The sequence below is a fragment of the Capsella rubella genome, unplaced genomic scaffold (assembly GCF_000375325.1).
Source record: "Capsella rubella cultivar Monte Gargano unplaced genomic scaffold, Caprub1_0 scaffold_3, whole genome shotgun sequence".
Lineage (NCBI taxonomy): Eukaryota > Viridiplantae > Streptophyta > Magnoliopsida > Brassicales > Brassicaceae > Capsella > Capsella rubella.
In genome coordinates, this window is record NW_006238921.1 from 6,462,704 (window position 1) to 6,482,615 (window position 19,912).

The 19,912-nt window shown below is 36.9% G+C and overlaps 5 protein-coding genes across 6 annotated transcripts; 3 read left to right on the forward strand and 2 right to left on the reverse strand.

Annotated features, from left to right (window-relative positions):
* The first annotated feature begins 507 nt into the window (after positions 1-507).
* Positions 508-5,430, forward strand: LOC17893950 (protein CASP). Its single transcript, XM_006297047.2, has 19 exons — positions 508-760; positions 1,101-1,211; positions 1,346-1,524; positions 1,620-1,769; positions 2,001-2,089; positions 2,175-2,284; positions 2,420-2,514; positions 2,619-2,674; positions 2,791-2,956; positions 3,083-3,175; positions 3,319-3,447; positions 3,582-3,701; positions 3,802-3,882; positions 4,242-4,349; positions 4,449-4,592; positions 4,676-4,777; positions 4,883-4,962; positions 5,034-5,126; positions 5,214-5,430. Exons 1-19 carry the CDS (start codon positions 655-657, stop codon positions 5,272-5,274), a joined length of 2,073 nt encoding a protein of 690 aa, XP_006297109.1. The 5' UTR covers positions 508-654; the 3' UTR covers positions 5,275-5,430.
* Positions 5,431-5,454: 24 nt separating this feature from the next.
* On the reverse strand, positions 5,455-7,100 carry LOC17890570 (IAA-leucine resistant 2). The gene has a single exon (XM_006300003.2). The coding sequence runs from the start codon at positions 6,883-6,885 to the stop codon at positions 5,632-5,634; it is 1,254 nt and encodes a 417-aa protein (XP_006300065.1). The 5' UTR covers positions 6,886-7,100; the 3' UTR covers positions 5,455-5,631.
* A 5,642-nt stretch (positions 7,101-12,742) lies between these two features.
* Positions 12,743-14,591, reverse strand: LOC17893107 (protein ASPARTIC PROTEASE IN GUARD CELL 1). The gene has a single exon (XM_006298921.2). The coding sequence runs from the start codon at positions 14,503-14,505 to the stop codon at positions 13,000-13,002; it is 1,506 nt and encodes a 501-aa protein (XP_006298983.1). The 5' UTR covers positions 14,506-14,591; the 3' UTR covers positions 12,743-12,999.
* A 1,464-nt stretch (positions 14,592-16,055) lies between these two features.
* On the forward strand, positions 16,056-19,152 carry LOC17892459 (carbon catabolite repressor protein 4 homolog 3). 2 transcript variants are annotated; one of them, XM_023786934.1, is made up of 13 exons: positions 16,056-16,427; positions 16,609-16,778; positions 16,849-16,914; positions 17,090-17,142; positions 17,245-17,326; positions 17,419-17,505; positions 17,817-17,909; positions 17,989-18,021; positions 18,115-18,257; positions 18,332-18,431; positions 18,519-18,604; positions 18,706-18,790; positions 18,886-19,152. In XM_023786934.1, exons 1-13 carry the CDS (start codon positions 16,094-16,096, stop codon positions 18,943-18,945), a joined length of 1,392 nt encoding a protein of 463 aa, XP_023642702.1. In that variant the 5' UTR covers positions 16,056-16,093; the 3' UTR covers positions 18,946-19,152. The 2 variants fall into 2 exon arrangements, with proteins under 2 accessions (XP_023642702.1, XP_006297580.2); XM_006297518.2 differs by having other exon boundaries at positions 16,059-16,427; positions 18,115-18,227.
* A 141-nt stretch (positions 19,153-19,293) lies between these two features.
* LOC17891446 lies at positions 19,294-19,912 on the forward strand. The gene is made up of 2 exons (XM_006298865.2): positions 19,294-19,455; positions 19,533-19,912. The coding sequence occupies exons 1-2, from the start codon at positions 19,348-19,350 to the stop codon at positions 19,626-19,628; spliced, it is 204 nt and encodes a 67-aa protein (XP_006298927.1). The 5' UTR covers positions 19,294-19,347; the 3' UTR covers positions 19,629-19,912.

Here is a 19,912-nt window from a genome sequence, read left to right on the forward strand (position 1 = left end):
CGCAAGGATTGGCCCATTAGCATTCTAAGGGGGGTGTATTCAAAGTGACATTTCAATTGATTTGTAAAAAGTTTACAAATCCACTGTTATTCAAACATGAATTTTAAAAAGTCTCATGAAATCCACTGTTATTCAACTAATGATTTCAAAATCCACATTAAAATCCACTGTTATTGAAAACAATTTGTGGATTTGGCTTTTAATGATTTTGAAGGATTTCAGAGGATTTGGGAGGATTTCCTTAGTTAAAAATACAGAAATCCAAATCCCATAGTTTTTGGTGAGATTTGAAAGGATTTTACAAAAGTGATATGAACTTCCCTAAAATCATCAAAATCATTTAAAACCCCAATAAAACTCAAATCTCTTAAAATTCCATTTTGAATACACCCCTCTAAAGGTTTTGGTTTTTGAAGTTTGAAGCCTGTTTAGGTAAAAGAGAGAAAATACAAAAGCTGGGACGTTCAAGTAACAAATTACTGTTTTACCACCAAAAAACTCTATTCTATCAGCAGATCGGATCGGAGCAGTAAAAAAAACAAGGAAACTCAGAAAATTCATTAACTCTCGATTAGCCCTGAAATTCTTCGTATTGAAGTGTATTTGGTTGTGAGTTCTTCGGAGAAACGAGATCGGGATCGAAATACGAGTGCAATGGAGGCTTTGCAAGATGGATCGGAGAGAGATAAAACTCCTCCACCTCCTTCCTCTTCGTCTTCTTCCTCTTCTCCCATTCCTGTCGTCACTAATTTTTGGAAAGGTTTGTTTCAGATTCATGTGTAATCTATTCGTTTGCTTCGACTCGCTATGTTGCTGAGTGGGAGCTTGTTTGGTAGTAGGAGAAATTCGCGGTTAGGTTTATTTTGGATTTTGTTGGAAGTAGTAAGGCTGAATCAAATTAGAGACGGTGATTGATGTTCCGGAGAATGCAATGGTAGTTTGATGTGATCGCACTGAGAAATTTCAGTTGATTGCTTTTGAAGTTATCAATTCACTTTATAGTTTCGGAACAGCTAATTGGTGTACTGGTTCAGTGTTTGCTTGCGGATTATCTGGTTTGATTAGTTTATTCTCACCGGTCTTTATAAGTTTTGTTTCAGAATTTGATCTAGAGAAGGAGAAAAGTCTGCTTGATGAGCAAGGGCTTAGAATAGCTGAAAATCAAGAAAACAGCCAGAAGAATCGACGAAAGCTTGCAGAGAGCACGCGAGGTACTTTTTGTTTCACCTTTTATATTGCTTAACACTTCAACTCTATGTCCTAAGGGACCTCAATTAGTTCTAGCTAAGCACGAGTAAGATAATGGGAGATTTAAAAGATATTCTATGGTTTATCTTGGTAACAGATTTCAAGAAAGCTTCGCCTGAGGACAAACTTAGCATGTTTAACTCCCTTCTCAAGGGATATCAAGAAGAAGTTGATAATATAACCAAGAGGGCCAAGTTTGGGGAGAATGCGTTCCTTAATATCTATCAGAAACTCTATGAAGCTCCAGATCCATTTCCTGCTCTTGCCTCTATTGCTGTAATTCTCCACTTACCTAGTGTTCGCATAATAGATACCTAAAGTCCTCTAGCCTCAATGATATGTAACTGAACTTACCAATTGCCGTATTCCAGGAGCAAGATCGCAAATTATCTGAAGTGGAATCTGAGAATCGAAAAATGAAAGTTGAACTTGAGGAATTTAGGACTGAAGCGACTCATCTGAAAAATCAGCAGGCGACAATAAGAAGACTAGAAGAACGGAACCGTCAGCTTGAGCAGCAGGTCAGCTTGCTTTAAGCCTCTTGTTCTAATTGATATAGGGACAAAACTAAACGAATGTAACTGTCTTTAAAGCACCGCTTGCTCGAATGCTTGAGCCTATTCTGGGAGGTCAAATGCAAACTTATGCACTGTGTCATAGAGAGGACTTATATAGAGATGCTAATTCATGATCTTGTAAATGACAACTTATAAAGATTAACAGTGATATTTTGCTGTTGTATTTGGATTCAGATGGAAGAAAAAATTAAAGAGGTTGTTGAGATCAAGCAACGAAACCTGGCTGAGGAAAACCAGAAAACTATGGAGCTTTTGAAGGATAGGTAAAAATAATTTATTTTCTGATACTTTGGGTTTTTAGGGAGTTTTGGAGCCAGCTCCGACCTATCCATATTCACCTGTATACAGGGAGCAAGCATTGCAAGATCAGTTAAGGCAAGCAAAAGACAGCGTCTCCACTATGCAAAAATTGCATGAGCTAGCACAGAGCCAACTTTTTGAAATCCGTGCTCAGTCAGGTTGTGCATTGAGCTTTAACATGGTCGCTCATTTTGTGCTCTCATAATTGGAATGCTCTCCCTCATTTCACCTTTTCTTCTTTCTTTGTTCCTTCTTGTATTGTTAATACATGTTAACTTAATTTAAAACATCAGACGAAGAGACGGCGGCGAAGCAATCTGAAGTTAGTCTATTGATGGATGAAGTAGAGCGTGCTCAAACCCGGCTCCTTACTCTTGAGAGGGAAAAGGTCTGTCACCAAATGCTATCTGGATGTCATGTTTTACTTAAGGGAATGCCTGAAGATAAACCGGGGTTTTTCTCGCCCTTGTTTTGTTTATTGGTTTGTAACAGGGACATCTGCGTTCTCAGCTGCAAACAGCAAATGAAGATACTGATAACAAGAAAAGGTGAGGTGACATTATGCATCCATATAACACAGGAACTTAATATTAAATTGGTCTTATACTCTTATTTAATGTTTTCTTGCGTTGTTTGATTTATTTGTTGTGCTCTTTTATTGCAGTGATAATGTTGATTCGAATAATATGCTGGAGAACTCTTTAAATGCAAAAGAGAAAATTATTTCGGAGCTTAATATGGAGATTCACAATGTTGAGACAACTTTAGCGAATGAACGAGAAAGTCATGTTGCCGAGATAAAGAAATTAAATTCGCTGCTCAATAAAAAGGTGAATTTTGTGATATGTTTTGTCTTTATGTATGCTGAGAATTTTTATTTTTGCTTTGGAAATACGTTTCCTATCGCTTTCCATGGTCTAATTTAAGCCTTCCGTCTTTATTTAATATGAAACCAGGATACTATCATTGAAGAGATGAAGAAAGAGCTTCAAGAAAGACCATCAGCAAAATTAGTTGATGATCTGCGGAAAAAAGTGAAAATTCTGCAGGTATTCATTATTTCAAGTGTATTGTGGTACTCAATTAGTTTCACTCGTAACTGACATCGTGCCACTGGCCCAAATATATATTTGCTTGTTCTTTTTGGTAACGATATTTTCGTGTAAGGTGTAATGCAATTTTTGCATATTAGGCTGTAGGTTACAATTCAATTGAGGCTGAAGATTGGGATGCCGCTACCACTGGTGAAGAGATGAGCAGAATGGAGTCGCTTCTTCTTGATAAAAACAGAAAAATGGAACATGAGGTCACTCAGTTAAAGGTACATAACCTCTACAGAATGAACCACCACCATCTGTAGTTTTGTCTCTTCGTTGCTCTTTCCCTCTTCAGTGACGTGCATACATAAGTCGATGCCATTGGACATTGGTTAATTATTACCGCATCTTCTCCCAGGTTCAACTTTCTGAGAAAACGTCCTTGCTTGAGAAAGCTGAAGCCAAGGGAGAAGAACTGGCAGCTAAGGTTAATGAACAACAAAGACTGATACAAAAGTTGGAGGATGATATTTTGAAGGTAGTAAGAATATTTAGTTACCATTTTAAGGTAACTGGATAGTGAAAAGGATAAACCAGATCGAAGTATACTTAAAACTATGTTTACTTTTGTTACATAGGGTTACAGTTCAAAAGAGCGAAAAGGTGCTCTATTTGATGAGTGGGAGTTCTCAGAAGCAGGTGTGGCTGAGCAGTCTGAGGTACCTCATGCAACACTCTTAAGCTGGGAAAATTAAGGGCAGGATTAAATCATTCAGAATTAAGATCTAGATTAATAGTAACAGTCTAAGTTCTCTACTAGATAATTTTAAACGGTCTAAAGTAATTTGTGGCGTGAATGAAAATATAGCCAGGAACTGTGGTAGATATATAGATATATTACTATGATTAAAATTTTGTTTCAAACTATCTCTGAGCTTCATTGCCAAAACATTTGAAAATTTACATATGGCTATGGTATTCCCAAGATATTTTATATATACCTAACTACTAATAAATTTACCACTACAGTAATTAGTAATTACTGCTCTTTTTCTTTTGTCTGTTTCCGTATGATTAGCCTATGGATCAGAAGCATGTTCCATCAGATCAAGATCAAAGCTCAATGCTAAAAGTTATCTGCAGCCAAAGAGATCGGTTCCGAGCACGATTACGGGAAACAGAAGAGGTACTGTAGTGCATATAAAAGATCCTCTGCCCTCTGTCTTCTCTATCTCAGAGATAAATCTAATTGAACATAATATTCTGGGTACTGTTGACATTGCAGGAAATAAGGCGATTAAAAGAGAAGATAGGCTTTCTCACAGACGAATTGGAGAAGACTAAAGCTGACAACGTGAAACTCTATGGGAAAATCCGTTATGTCCAAGATTATAACCACGATAAAGTTGTTTCCCGGGGATCAAAAAAGGTATTTCTTTTCTGCATTGCATTTCTCTTTTACCTTTTCTTGCTCTTTATTTTTCCATGGTTGATATCGTTCTCCAATCTCAGTATGTGGAAGATCTTGAAAGTGGATTCAGCTCGGATGTTGAATCAAAATACAAGAAAATTTACGAAGATGACATTAACCCTTTTGCAGCATTCTCTAAAAAGGTAAAATAAAAAAAATAAGAAGCATTTTCTCCTATTATCGATTCAAGCCTTAAACTCCTTTGTCAGTTGACTCTTTACATATGCGACTATGCATGTGTTCAATAGGAAAGAGAGCAACGGATCAAAGATTTGGGAATCAGAGATCGGATTACTCTCAGCAGTGGTCGCTTCCTTTTAGGAAACAAGTAAGCATATTACTCTTTAAGTTCAATCATCAAGAATCATCCGTATTCAGTTAGATTATTGGATATTTCAGATACGCGAGGACGTTTGCTTTCTTCTACACAATAGGATTGCACGTACTTGTCTTCACTTGTCTCTACCGTATGTCTGCTTACAGCTATCTCAGGTACTAAACCCACCAATTTTTGTTATGATTCCATGATGTGATTCATTTTAAATAATTTCTTCTCCTTTTTATTTCTTTTTCTGTTAGCCACGGAGCAGAGGAGACTCTGATGACAGAAGCAACCACAAATCTCCCTCACGGTCTCTAAGCTCTCACCCTAAACTTTTTCGTTTTTGGTCGTTGTGTTTGCGGTTCTGTTAGTGTTCACTGGGCAATTTTAAAAGGTTGAATCATCATATATTTTGTACAGCGGGATTCGAATCATTAATTACATACATATATAAAGCCACACAAAAATAGCTTACTTTAATCCCAAAAAAAGCTAGTCTAAAAGCTTACATCCGTTCATATGCATACTTTGAGATCTGGTCACAGTAAAAAACAACCACCTGTAGATGGGACAACAAACTTGAAAAGTGCACGAAAGCAACACACATCAGAGAGGAATGACTTTTTATTGCTTTTCCAACTCATGAATACAAGGAAATTTTTAAGGCAACAACACCTACGTAGCTGGGACTTTGGATTTGAATGCTTGCTTGACAATCGATGGGATGGTGAGGTTGGAGCTATCATCGGTAAGGCTAGAGCCAATGGGCCTCCTGTTCCAGAACGGACCATGATCAAGAGTTTTAGATCCGAACGTCCCAAAGAAGGGATGGTTAGGAAACATCCTGACATGCGTCTGAGAGAAGGCAGCAACAGCTTCCGTAAGAGGAGAGAGGTTGAAAGCTGTGCTTTTGAGCTTGTAGCTGAACTCATAGGTTGCACGCTTATCAGCAATGCAAGTTGGTGGGTCGGGAAGATTTTTTGGCTTAGAGAGACAGACCATGACTTGGTTAGCAACCAAGCCATGCGGAGGGCAGTCAGCAAGGGTGCCGGATCCTTCAAAGGATGCAGCAACATCATCCGCAACTCCTTTTACCTGGGTGAACCAAGTCATGCGATGTTTCAAGTGGAGGAAGGAGGAGATGCTTTCAAGGTTATCAGTGGCAGCAGTAACCTGAAAGTCAAAATCATTGTAGCATTCAGCAAACGCCTCATTCAGCTTTTGATCGGCTTCACAAGGGTACTGTAAGCCAGGAGAAACGAGTGACCATTTTTCAGCCTCGGTCCTGTTAGCATGGGAACCAAAGGTCTTGTGACCGAAGGTAGAGACAGCATCTTCCGTTACAGGAATGTGTCTGCCTCTTTTTGGATAGACAGGAGGATATTGTGAAAATAGACGGTTGAGGTCTTCCAAGAGCGCGAAAATCCCAGGGACGTTAGGCAAGAAGTAGCTTTCAAGGAGATTTCCCATGAAGGCATCGCGTCGAGCTGGGCCTGGTTGAGCAGGTATCTGAGGGTATACTTTCCCATTATGAGGAAACTCAGGCTGGGAAGAGCAGAGAGTTTTGAAGAGCTCGAGGAGAGGGCCGGGAATGGCGAGAGTTTCCAAGGGATGGTTGTTCAAGAACCGGTTGAGGAACCGGTATTGAACATCAGTAAGAGCATTGACATTGTTTCCAGCTCTAAGACACTGGATCCAAAACAGAACACCACAGTAGAGGCGGAGGATGTAGGGGTGATAGTAGGGATTGGCTTGTTTGAAATCAAAATTATCACAAAGCGTAATGTTCATAGAATGGACTACGTAGTCCATCATGTGGCAGGAGGGATAGTAGTGTGAAAGCCTACCGTGGGTTGGGTGCACGATTCGGTTTCCAGTGACACCATAAAAGAAACTAAGCATCTTGGCAGCAGAAGATTCAGAGGCCATAGTGATCGATCTCTTTATTAACAAGGAGAAGATCGTATAAACGAGACAGCTTTTGAAGATAAAATACGTTAGGCTTGATGTGTGATAGTGTCGCTTGTATATGGGTGATAGTGTCGCTTCGAGACACCACAAATGTTTAATTTTTAGTACAATGCACTTTAATTTGGAAAATCAGAAATTTGAGATAAATAAACTTTGACCATAGGAAAAAGTTTTCTTCATCCCTTGAAGGCTTGAACTAGTACTTTTTGTTAAAACGAGGAAATCTTTAATTAACGACAACTTGCTACTAGTTTGATATTTTTATTTGGGACTTGCAATTTGGTTCCAACCTTTTTAGATCTTTCATTCATTCCAATAATAAAATCGATGTTTACATGACAATACAAGAGTAGAAGGTTAAACTTAAGATATATACAAGGGTTGGTAGGTGTTGGTCACTTCACTTGGTCTACGTCTAGCAGCTTTTGCCAAAGATGTAGTTGGAGGATTTGCTTTCTTCTTTACATACAAAAACTTTGATGTCTTCTCTACTTGAGATTAGCTGTAATATATCATGGAGATATACAACTAGTATACGGATGTGATATATTCGGATCATCCTAGTTTAGGCTTGTTGAAACGAAGACAAGTCTTCTTGATACTGATGGTCAGACCAAATTTCTGCTCAAAGAGCCATTAAAATATGGACAAACCACTATGGACACTTGTAGAAGTTCCTCTATGAAGATGAAGAGGTCGGGAGAAAAAGCATATATATTTCTAGTGTATTTACATCGTGATAGTAGCCAAAACAGTTTATGCAGTTGATTAAATTTAAGAATATTGATAAACACAATTCATCGAGAGATCAGAAAAATATTTGGTATAATTTACATGTGCATTATATAAAGTGAGGTGTGAAAATTAGAAATTTGGGGACCGAAAGAGAACGGAGAGTGGTTTTAATGCTAACACCACCACTTGGCGATCAGATCTCTTTCAACGGGTCTTCTCCATCCGTCAAGTTTTAGTCAACCGCTCAACAAGTTTTGGTCATTAAGTTCTTTGTAGTATCACTACTATGTGTCCCTTTATAATATCCCTTCTTTCGTTTTCGCTCGTAATGTATTCAGATTCAAGGAGTAAAACCACATGGACAAAATAGATAAATCAGATCCCCAAAAATAACTTTTGTCATCACCATATCCGTGAAACACAAGTTCACTCCTTCATGTTTCAATGAGAACGGAATCATTTACATCGGCCCTACGAAGGGTACAACGGGGTGTGTGTGTGTGTCGTTCATATTTCATTATCCATAGATGAGTACAAACATATAAGTCCATTTCAAGATCGATTTTTCCAAACTCGAAACAAAGATTATGAAACGAGATTTCAGGATAGAGGAATCAATGTGAATAGGGAGGGATAAACTCTTAACTTTTAAACGAGAAGTATCCAATGCGCATCTTGGAACTTGTAAATATAGAATTTAATGAATTTGCATAAATGATACTGTTAAAAATAAATCAAAGTAAATAAAACGCATTTAATGTCGCATACTGTCTTCGTCTTTATATGGGTCATAATTATAAGTTTTCGTCCTAGTATATAACTTGTCTGCGTCATTATGCCCTAATTTATATACTCATTAGATACATCCAACTACAATATGTGTTAGTTAAGTAAGCATATATAGGCAACTAGGTAAGTGTAGGAGACTGGAGAACATAGATGGAGAGCATGAGTGATGAGTGGCTCATTTATACACATTTACTGAAATAAGGGTTATAACATTGTTAATTTAGTTTCATTATATTTGGAAACGACTACGTATTGTACTAATAAAACACACAACTCAAGTAATTGGTTTAGTTTATGACAAAAGTATCAACATCCTTTAACCATCTTGAAAAAAAAAAAGAATAATGTATCCAAACAACTTGGCATTAGAAATAAAATGATCCATTGTTTCCATAAAGAAAAAGAAAGCGTTGTTATATGTATTACGGAAATCATATTTTAAAGTTTGTGTTAAGTACAAAACTGTGAATAATTGGCATGATTAGTAGGTAAGTCTCTATTAGTATTAGTATAATTTTGTAGTAAATATTTGGGGGGAAGGGGTCATACGTTACTATAGTATCGTCCACGTGACACGGCAGCAGCAGTATCTCTACTGTCTGATTCTAGTGTGAGAAACACAGAAACTGGTACTTAGTTACTGTAGTTAGAAAAGAGAATTGAAAGTTCGTCATCCGAGAGGAGGGCTACAGTGACACGTGTCATCTTACTATTGAGTTTAATATCGTGCCGACAATAAACTGGAGTGGGGGCCACGTGCGGTAATGAGGACCACGAGGGAACGGTGCCCTCCTTTACTTTCTTGTTCTCTCCCTTTTCTCTCTTATTATTAATCCAAAAACTCTAAACCACGACGCTTAACGTTTAAATTCGTTGTTAATACATCACTTCTCTAATTTGCAATCAATTTAGTTGGTTGCTAATCCATCGCCATTATGCTATCTTCTTATTTATTTCAGGGGGACTACTAACACACATATCTTCTTTTTGTTTTAACTTTAAACAATAGAACAAACACAAATATGAAATACTATCAAGTAATAAACTTTTAATAAATATTATCAAGTAATAAACATTAGTTCTATCTTTACTACTACCACGAACTAATGCAAAATATAGACTTTTAATAAACCTGGGTTTATGGAAAGCTATAAAATGTTTGTCTTACTAGAATTTGTTATGTTAATCATGAATTTGTTATGTTAAATGAAAAAATCATATTAAATTTTCCTAACTACGTAGTCTTGACAGTCGTATAAACGAGATTTATTGCAATATCAAATACTAATTATAAATGTTCCTAGCTAGTTTTGTATCGATTATCTCTTAAGACTATATACATATATAAGAGTTGTAAAAAGATATCTAGCTCCCAATGGAAACAAAAATACTCACAAGGGTGATGATCAAAAACTCGTCCTAGCTCGTAGCCTACAAAATTTGTGTCTATGGACCACAATATTCACCGTTCCACAGAAAAGATATATATACTCGTGTGAACAAAGTGTTGGTTCGATCAGTAATCTCTAATCGCAGAAAACCATCAATCAAATCACTGGGCGAGAGATAATACGGTATACATAGAGACAAGCCAATAACAAAAGTGGTCACACAATATTCTGAGTTCTTAAGAACCACCATGACCAAAAGCTTATTCTTCTTCCCTTTCTTCGACTCTTTGAATTGAAAATGTGTTTTAGACAATAATCATAGTTATTTGGTCACAAACGCATGCAAAGAATGTTAATATATTTGTTGGTATATATTGATACCGTATATATAATATGATTTTGAAAAAAAAAGATCATAAAAGAGTTTGGGGGAGACAAAAATAGCGTAGGCTGCATTCATATGGCATTGTCCAAAAGGAGCATAATGAGATGAGATTGGGGGCCACTCTGCATGTGATTCTTTATTCTTCAATTACCTCACCCCCTAACGCTACTACGTCCATATTCAATTTGTTAATTTAGTTTTTATGCAATCGTTTTATATTAAATTATCATGTTAATTTTGAGATTTTGAGACGAATCATACTTTATACGTTTATAGTATAACTTTTATTTGGACATAAGATAATCAGTCATGATTTAAATTTCATGATATATAGTTTTCGATTGATAAGACTTTACTATTACAACAAACGTTGGATTAATGGGAAGGCATATTAAAAGTAAATATAGTTTTGATCCCAAACGTAAACTCACAAAATGACATATATCTTACTTCACATATGTACATCGTAATTTATGAACAAAATCACATAAATCCACATATATATATATATGTACTAGTTGTTGACCCGCGCGCTCGCGCGGGAGTTTTATAATTGTTTTTTATATTTTGATTTTTCTTTGTTTTCTGTTTATTTTTTTTTGTTTTTACTGTTGTTTTGTATTAATTTAGTATATGAAATGTTTATTTTTATTTTTTTTAACTTTGATTTAGGTCAAATAGTAGCTGTTAAAACCTTACATTTCAAAAGCCTTCAATTCTTGTAAGCCAAATTATTCTGGTGAATCCACTTATTTATTTATCCAAGTTTTTTCATTTTACTTTTTAGGTTTTTTTTTCTACTCTTATGCCTAAAATCGGTTGTGTTTTCGTTTGAGGTGGCCTCGGATGACATCAATTTAGTGGTATATCTATCTGTATAGTATAAATATCCTTACTTTGTATTTTGTTTTTGTATTTAGCCCCATTAATCAAAAAATTGATCATTACTTTATAAATATATACTTGTATTTATTTTGGACATAAATGTTTTTTACTATATTATTTATTTTCTTAAAAGCACTATTGAATTGAAAAATAAAATAAAAGCTAAGTTATGAGGTAGAAAAGAAATTAAAAACTAAAGTGTTGTAATTCTAAATCAATGTAAAAAATTAAGATGAATGATGATGTGGGGTTTATATTATACATTATATTTGTTAGTATAATCGATAATTAGTAAGTTTTTTTAATTCTTAATCAATTATTTTTTTTAGTTTTATAATATATAATAATAATAAAAGACCTTTCATATTTATTTTGGAAAAACTTATTTACATAGGTTTAAATATTAAAATTAAATGATAAAATGGTATAATTAATTTTAAAAATTAAATAATAAAATGAGGTGGATGATGATGTGGCTTAAGGTGAAAAGAGAAAAAGTTAACTTTATATATATAGATTATTTACATAGGTTTAAATATTAAAATTAAATGATAAAATGGTATAATTAATTTTAAAAATTAAATAATAAAATGAGGTGGATAATGATGTGGCTTAAGGAGAAGAGAGAAAAAATTAACTTTATATATATAGATTCCGTTAGAATTAAACATCTCCCATATGATTAATTAGATCTAAGACAGAAATAGCATCCTAAGTTTCCGCTACCAATATTCTACCGTCACCCTTTGCGTTCACGCCATGTAGCGTTAAATACGAAATGGCATTTTCTTGAAGTTTGTTAAAATGTTATAAATTTCTTTTGCAGTCATCATACATATAAGATGATATCACACACAACCGCAAGGTAGTGTATAGTATATGGTAATTATCCGTATCGCCTAACCATTTTATAGCGAAAAAAAGTTTTAGAGACAAAAATGAATAAGAAAACGACTTTTGATGACGAAATTAGTAACGGGCTGGCCAACTAACTCAACCCGTGGGCCGTGACTTTATATGCACATGATTATACATTTATACTCGATAGTCGTTATATTACGATGGCTAAGGTAAGTAAAAACCCTAAAAGTCGACCCTCGTCATTCGTTCCCCAAGACGTGGCTCCATGCATGCATGTTTTGCTTACGCACATAATGACACAATTAACCGTCTAATTTGTTATGATCTCTTATGCATATTAATGTGAACTCGAAATCAAATTCAGTTGAAAACTTTATTATATTTCCTTTGAATTTTTAGTATTAATATAAAAACTATGTTTTTAACTTATATAGTGATTAGAATGATAATTCAGTTCGCCCACTGTTCCATGAAAATATTTTTTTATATAATCGAATGTGAAAAAGGCAAATTTTTCTCTACCCTGTCATTTTTCTTCTTCTTTCTTTTGACTACCGCAACTTAACTTTCACATTGATTGATTTATAGACACAGTTGGTAGATTCAGACTGTAATTTATAAAATATTGAAAGAACATTGGGGCCACAACAGAAAAGTTTGTTTCTTTGAAGACTTTTCTTTATAGTTTACAAAAAGATACTACAAGCTTCTTTGTGTAACATAAAAACTCTTTTTTGACTATTCTTCTCACAAACACTGCTACCTGATAGAGCTTGCTGAGACAACAACTTCATTTTCAAACTTAATTATACATAAGTAAATAACTAATCCTATTATTATTTCGATAAAATATTGAGAAATAACTTATGATTAATTAAGAAGCAAAAAAAAAAAGACATAGAAAAGGAAAAATTCACACTTAAAAAGATTTGTTTTTCTTCATCTTCTTCCTGTTTCCGTACTTCCCATAAAAAAAGTTTTACTGATATATCTGTAAAACTATTAATTTGTCTACTTTTCTTTTTTCTAGCATTTATTCGCTGACAGTCCAATACGATTATTCGCTAGATCGTAAGTGATACGTGTCCCTTGCTGCTGCACGTTTCCGATGATCGACAACGACGACGACGTCGGAGCAAAAGCGAAGCAGAACGTTCCACTATCATCTACTGGGATCAGATAATTCTTCGCCGGCAAATCTAGCGACTTACCTCCTGTGAAATGAAACGCCACCGTCGGTACTTTCACGGTGGAGAGCGACGAGAAATCGTAGCACGTGTCGAATAAAGAGATGCTCGAGGTCCCCTTTTTGAGATTCGCGGTGAGTCTAATAAACGCGTCGCGAAGCGAGTTATAGGCCTCTGTCTGAAGACGAGTCACGGCGGTTCCACAATCCAAGATCACTCCTCCGGTTCCCGAAGTGCTGACTTCGAAGATCGAGTCAGGTATCGTGACTTTCTGACCACCGACGCTGAACCCGCTGAGCCCGACGTAGTAGAAAGTGTCGATCTTTTGGTTACGTAGAAGCGGCGCCGTCGCGTCTCCGCTTCCGAGTTGGACCGAGTTGAAATCAAGACTCGACGATTTACCCGAGTCACGGTCGACGAGGCAGTAAGAGAACGACGTCGCTTTCATCTGCTTGGTCATTGACAAAGCTCCACCTCCTAAACCGAGTAAACCGGCTGCTCCGGTGAAGAGACCTTCGTTGTCGTGACCGCATCCCAAAGCTACGTCCTTTAGTGTACCGGACTGACCAAACGTCACCGTATCGGTAGCGAATTCACCGACGGTGAAGGATCCGTCACCATAACTAACTTGGTAGAGACACTTGTTTGAGCGACAAGCGGAGGTTTCGAGAAGAGAGCACTGAGGAGCAGCGCAAGTGAGTGATTTGTACGTGGACGACGAAGTCGGGCTAAAAACCGGGTCGGATTGTTGGTAACAGTCGGAGCAAGGTTGACACTGGATCCAGTTCACGTCACTTCCGGTGTCGAGCACCAAGTACATCTCTTTCGCCGGAGTTCCGACTCCGATTCTTGAGAAATACTCTCCGCTTCCTTGGGATGCTCCAGAGACGACAGGCGTTGTTAGATCCTCGGGCTGGTACCGTGTATCCTCGTTGGAAACGGGTTTGAGATCGGATCTGTCGATCCCTTCGACGGCGAATCGGACTTTTGCGGCGATTCCGTTGACTCGGGATGAGTCACGCTCGAGACGACTCAGTACCAGGCTCTTGTAGTCTTTGTGCTGCGACGCGACGAAAATGTCTCGGGAGTGAAGCTCTAGAGACAGTGGTGAAGACGAGTTGAGGAAAACCGGGTCGAATAAGGATTCGGATTCGGGTCTGGTGGAGGTGAGTGAGGAACGACTCGGGTCGAGTGAGAGGATGCTTTGTGTTTGCTGGAGAGATGAAACGACGTCGAGCACAGTCGTTTCAGGTGGGGTGGATAGAGAACGTGATGAAGCATAGGTCGTGGTGAGGAAAAGAGAGAGAGTGACGGTGAGGAGAGAGATAAATCGCACGAGAGCCATTTTTCCCGGCGAAGGTTGATATGAGTTATGTGGAAGAGGGAAAGAGTAAGAAATGTTTTTGATTATATAGAGAGGAAAAATAAAATAAAATGTTGCGGAGAGAGTCACGCCAGAATTGCTGTGGTTATAAAAGCCACATCAATTATTTATCATCACATTACGACATGTATAAAAACTTTATAGTTGGATATTGTATTTTTATATTATACAATAATAAAATTAAAAATGATCCCGACATGGCATAAATATTTTATACAAAAAAAAAACAAATGTAATTTTGAGATTGTTTATATAAATAATTATATTGGCGTCAAAAGGAAAGAAGAATTGTACTATGTAGAATTTAACTCAAATATTACAGCGTAGGTTACTGTACGGACCGAGTAGATAGATAGGTGGGTACTGGTTGTCTTGATAGGGATTGACTTGCTAAATTTTTCTTACTACAAGTCTACAAAGCGATTTTATCCAGTACTCCTAGATATGCGTGACTTAGTCTAAGTACGTGTGTCTTTATTTTATTGCAAAGAACTTGGAATACCTAATTACTCTTAATTATTTAACAACATCGACTTTTTCATATTTTACGTAGAGCAAAGCTATAAAATCTTATCCCTAGTAAAGTAAAAGCTGTATGCGGTAATTTAAAAAGTATTAAAACTTTATATTATTATATTAGCTATGTGTGTTGTTAATTGTTATATTTGGGGACTAACGTTGATTTGTGGAGCGTAAGTGAATGTAATTTGTTTACTGTGATTAGTGGAACCAAGGCTTTAAGGTATAACGAAGTGGAAAAGTGTAGATATAGGTTGAAATGGTAATTAAATGAGAGAAGTGGGTAAGTTGTTACTACTATGGTTAGACGAGATTTGGGTTTATTTCGCTTTCCCTGAATTAATGGTAACGCACCCTTTTGGCCTTGGTTGTTGCGTATCATTTACTTCTCTTTTGTTTTTATAAAAAAACTTGCTACCATACCCACTTTACTTTTTCCCTAAATAAGATGATGCATATTAAATCAACAACAATCGGATGCTTTTGTTTTTATACATGTGCTGATATGCTTCATTTAAATTTACATTTCAAGATTCGTTAATATGGAGTACTTTTATAGTAATAAAGGCCTTAAGAACATGATAATGTAGATGCAATAATAAGAGTTTTTTTTTTCCTCTTTGTCGAAGGCAAATATTGCAAAAAAGAGAAAGGAACATAGACATTATTATTATTGATACAGTTTTGAGTTAGACTCTACCATGATACATTTATACTATTATTACTCGCATGCTTGCTAGGAAAAGATTAGTAGAAATGTCGCTATTGTAAAATGAAAACATTATGGCTTTGATTGGGTTAAGTTTAACCAATAAAAAACAAACCTGTAAAGAAAGTAAATTAGAAAGGCCGCAAACTAAAAAGAAGAAGAGATATTAACGGGCTTGGGCCTATCTTATAGTGGCCCATGGATGCGTAAAAAAGAAGAAGATATCTATCCGTCTGGGCGCCAAGCGGTATGTGTGGTTTTGGATTGCTTCCAAATATTTCTGAAAATTTCATCTCAAAACCTCCACAAAAAAAAATTCGAATGCGTTGTGTGAATTGCGTTGGTTGTTCGTGGTCACGGCCAACCGGAGCTAACCGTATCTCCTTCGGTGGTCACCTTTCATCTGGATTTAATCCATGCCCTTTATCGCCTCTATCTTTCCGTTCTTCTTCCTCTTGCGATGCCAACAACTTCGCCGTGTCTTGCTCCTCCACATCTGGACCGTCCGATTCAAATCCCGAACCATATTCAAATCGCTCTTACAGCCGTAGATGGCACAACCCTCTTCCCCGGCGTCGACATCCCGATCAAATGCCGTCTTCTCGGATTGTTCGTGATTGGATCGTTTCAGATACAACTACTCCAGTGTCCCAAGGTAATATGAATTAAAAATAATGCTCTTAAGAGATTATTTGTGTTTACTCATGAATTGTGCACCAGGCTTTGTGAAGTATTTAGAGTGGTAAATTAAACGTCGTTGAGATATTTGTTAGGCTTTGTGAGTTTCTATTGCGGATGCCTTTGTTCTTACAAGTGTCGTCTCTGTGTAATATTAGGTTCAGAGAGATTCACTGTAGTGTCATACAACATACTGGGAGTTAGAAATGCATCACATCACATAGATTTGTACTCCAATGTGTCTTTTCCTTACCTTAAGTGGGGATACCGCAAAAGGTTGATATGCGAGGAGCTCATTCGTCTCAATCCAGACATAATCTGTATGCAGGTAATAGACTTTTCCTTTATCGACTCTGAGGTTGAGTGTTATGTTGATTTTGTTTGCATGGTCATTGTAGGAAGTAGACAAGTATTTCGATCTTTTCAGCATGATGGAGAAAGCTGGATATGCTGGCTCCTACAAGGTTTCTGTGTTTCCTTTGTTGTTTGTTCAATGAAAGTTTTCTCTGGTTATAAAAATGAATGGCATTACGTATATAAAACATCTTTGGTTGGTTTCATTTACCTTTTCGTCTGAAGCATCAGCAAAAAGTTGTGTTTCTATAGAAGGACTACAAAATATAAGCTTTGCAATGGCAGCGGCGAACTGGAGATAACATCGATGGATGCGCAGTGTTTTGGAAGGCTGACAGGTAGCTCATGTTGCTTGGTCTCAATTTGTATTAGTCTGAAGATAAACGACAATTTTCAACTCAGCATTGTTTAAGATAATACTGTATCTTCTTTTTGACAAGGTTTCGAGTTTTGGAGAGGGAAAACATTGAGTTTAGCCAGTTTGGTATGGGCGATAATGTTGCACAGCTTGCTGTTCTTGAGGTAGCATTCTTTTGAATGTTATACAAACTGTTTTCATGTATATGCTTAGGCGATTTCCTTTCTTGATCAAATTTTTCGGTGGTTCTTGTAAGCTGCGGAAGTCTAACTCAAGAAAGATATTGCTGGGTAACATTCACGTGCGTTACAATCCAAATAAAGGAGATGTGAAGCTGGGTCAGGTAAGTCTCGACACTTCAATTGGTATGTCCTCATCACAAGCAATTGACAGTCATGAAAGCTTTACAAATTGTTGATCTGGCCCTTTTGGCTTTAAGACTTCATCAGTTCTATTTTTCCCAGTTTCTTTTCATGGTTTTTTTTGTTAAGCTAGTGAGAATGTACTGAATCTAAGTCAAGAGATGCTCACTAGCATGTGTCCATATGTCTAAGTTACTAGCATTTGTCATGAAATGTTGAATGCGCATGAAAACGTACTGAAGTCATAGCTTTAGTTCCTGATTCGTTCATATGGCTTATTCTTGACTGATAGATCCGTTCACTCTGCTCAAAGGCTCACTTGCTCTCTAAGAAATGGGGTGACATTCCTATTGTTCTAGGTGGGGATTTCAATAGCACTCCCCAGGTATAAATCTTTTCAAATGAACCCATCTACTTTTGTATTTGCGTATCTCATCATTTGATTTTTATCTAATCACGGGCAGAGTCCATTGTACAACTTTTTGGCATCCTCTGAGGTATGAATGACCATATACTGTCTTGTTTCAGTCAAACCACACATTTTTCCGCTTGTAGTTTCTTAAATTGGATTATGTTTCTCTATCTTACAGCTAAATATCATGGAACATGACAAAAGACAGCTGTCTGGCCAGAAAAATTGTCGTCCAACCCAAGTTCTTGAGACCGGAAGCAAAACTAGTAATTCAATAACTTTCATAAGCAGGTTAAGATCATTCTTTGAAGATTTGAATAGGTCTGCAGTTAATTTTTGTCTAGTGGTCTACCTGGTGAAATAGCCATTGTGTTAACCTCTGGTTGAATTTGTAGCTCTTGGACCAACGAAGAGATCCGCGTCGCGACCGGGCAAGAGAACTCGTACTGGGCTGTACATCCGCTGAAACTCAGTAGCTCATACGCCTCAGTTAAGGTAACAAACAAAGCTTTACTGTCTTGACAAGAACGAGTGAAATAATCAGACTCAAATAGGATTATGTGTTTTCATGTTACACAACAGGGCTCTGCAAATACCAGGGACTCTGTTGGTGAACCTCTAGCAACCTCGTATCACTCGAAATTTCTTGGAACGGTTGATTATCTCTGGTAAAACACCTTACATAAAACCAAAACATGACAGTGACTAATTCAACAGTTGGCCGATGAAACTAAACACTAATGGGAAACATACGTGTGGTCTGGTTTAGGTACTCTGATGGTCTTGTACCTGCAAGAGTTCTTGATACACTTCCCATTGATGTTCTCTGCAAAACCAGAGGTCTTCCTTGTCAAGTATGTTTTATTATCTACATTCTACAGTTTTAAGTTTTGTGACCACACTTTTATGTTTAATGCATTAAGAGCCTTCGTCGTCTTTGGTTTTGCAGGAACTAGGAAGCGATCACTTGGCACTTGTTTCTGAATTTTTCTTTGAACCGAACGGTTGAAAGCATCTAAAGCCAGCTTAGTTTTGGTTTACAAATGTTTGTCTATGTTTACAAATTACCGAATCATGGTACCATAGTAAACCAACTTCTCCGTAAATAATTGAAATTGAGATGGTCAGAATCATTTGTCAGCTTTTTTAAACTGGTCAATGTAATTAAACCGACTTCTTTGAACGTAATTGAAAGTGAAATACCCATAATTTGTTTTAGTTTACTGTGATTTGTGAATCTAATCCGAACCGAAGATAAGCTCGGTTTGAAATGGATTAAAACAAATCCAAACCAAAAACAAGGAATTGAACCAGTCGGTACGGTTCTAATTTGGTTCCGGTAAAACGAGATCTCTAAAGCTTGGAGATTGTGTGAGAGAACCGAAGGAAGAAGAGAGAAGAAAGCGAGGAAATGGCGTTGAGCTCACTGACATGGGGTTACGCACGGATCATAGCTGGAACACTTCTCGGGGGGACTCTCGGATTCTACGTAATGCATCGCATCGAAGTTAGCTACAAGGTTAGTTTCTTCGTCTTCGTCTTCTCTCTGGAGAAAACGCTTGTGCTCGACCTTAAAGACTGTTGTGTATAACGCAGATGAAGATGGAGGAAGCGTTAAAGCAATACGAGAAGGAAATGCTGAGGAGACAAGAAGAAGAGAAACTTAGTCTGGTCGATGAAGATTCCGGTTAGCCTTGTTTTGTTTGAGTTGCGTGGGAGCATGCCTTCTAAGTGTTCGACGAAATGCCCAACAGATGTTTTGTCAGTTTTCTCGTTTTACTCTTTTCTGTTCGGTTTGGTCTGGCATTATATGAAAATGTTTCAATTGCCTTTGGTTTGAAAACTAAAGTACCATGGTGATGGACCAGAGAAGCAGCGATATTGATTAATGATATATGTATTTTCTCTTTTTCTTATTACATCATAAATAGTTGTTGCATCCAAATCCTTAATCAATTATGCTATATTTTTTTGTA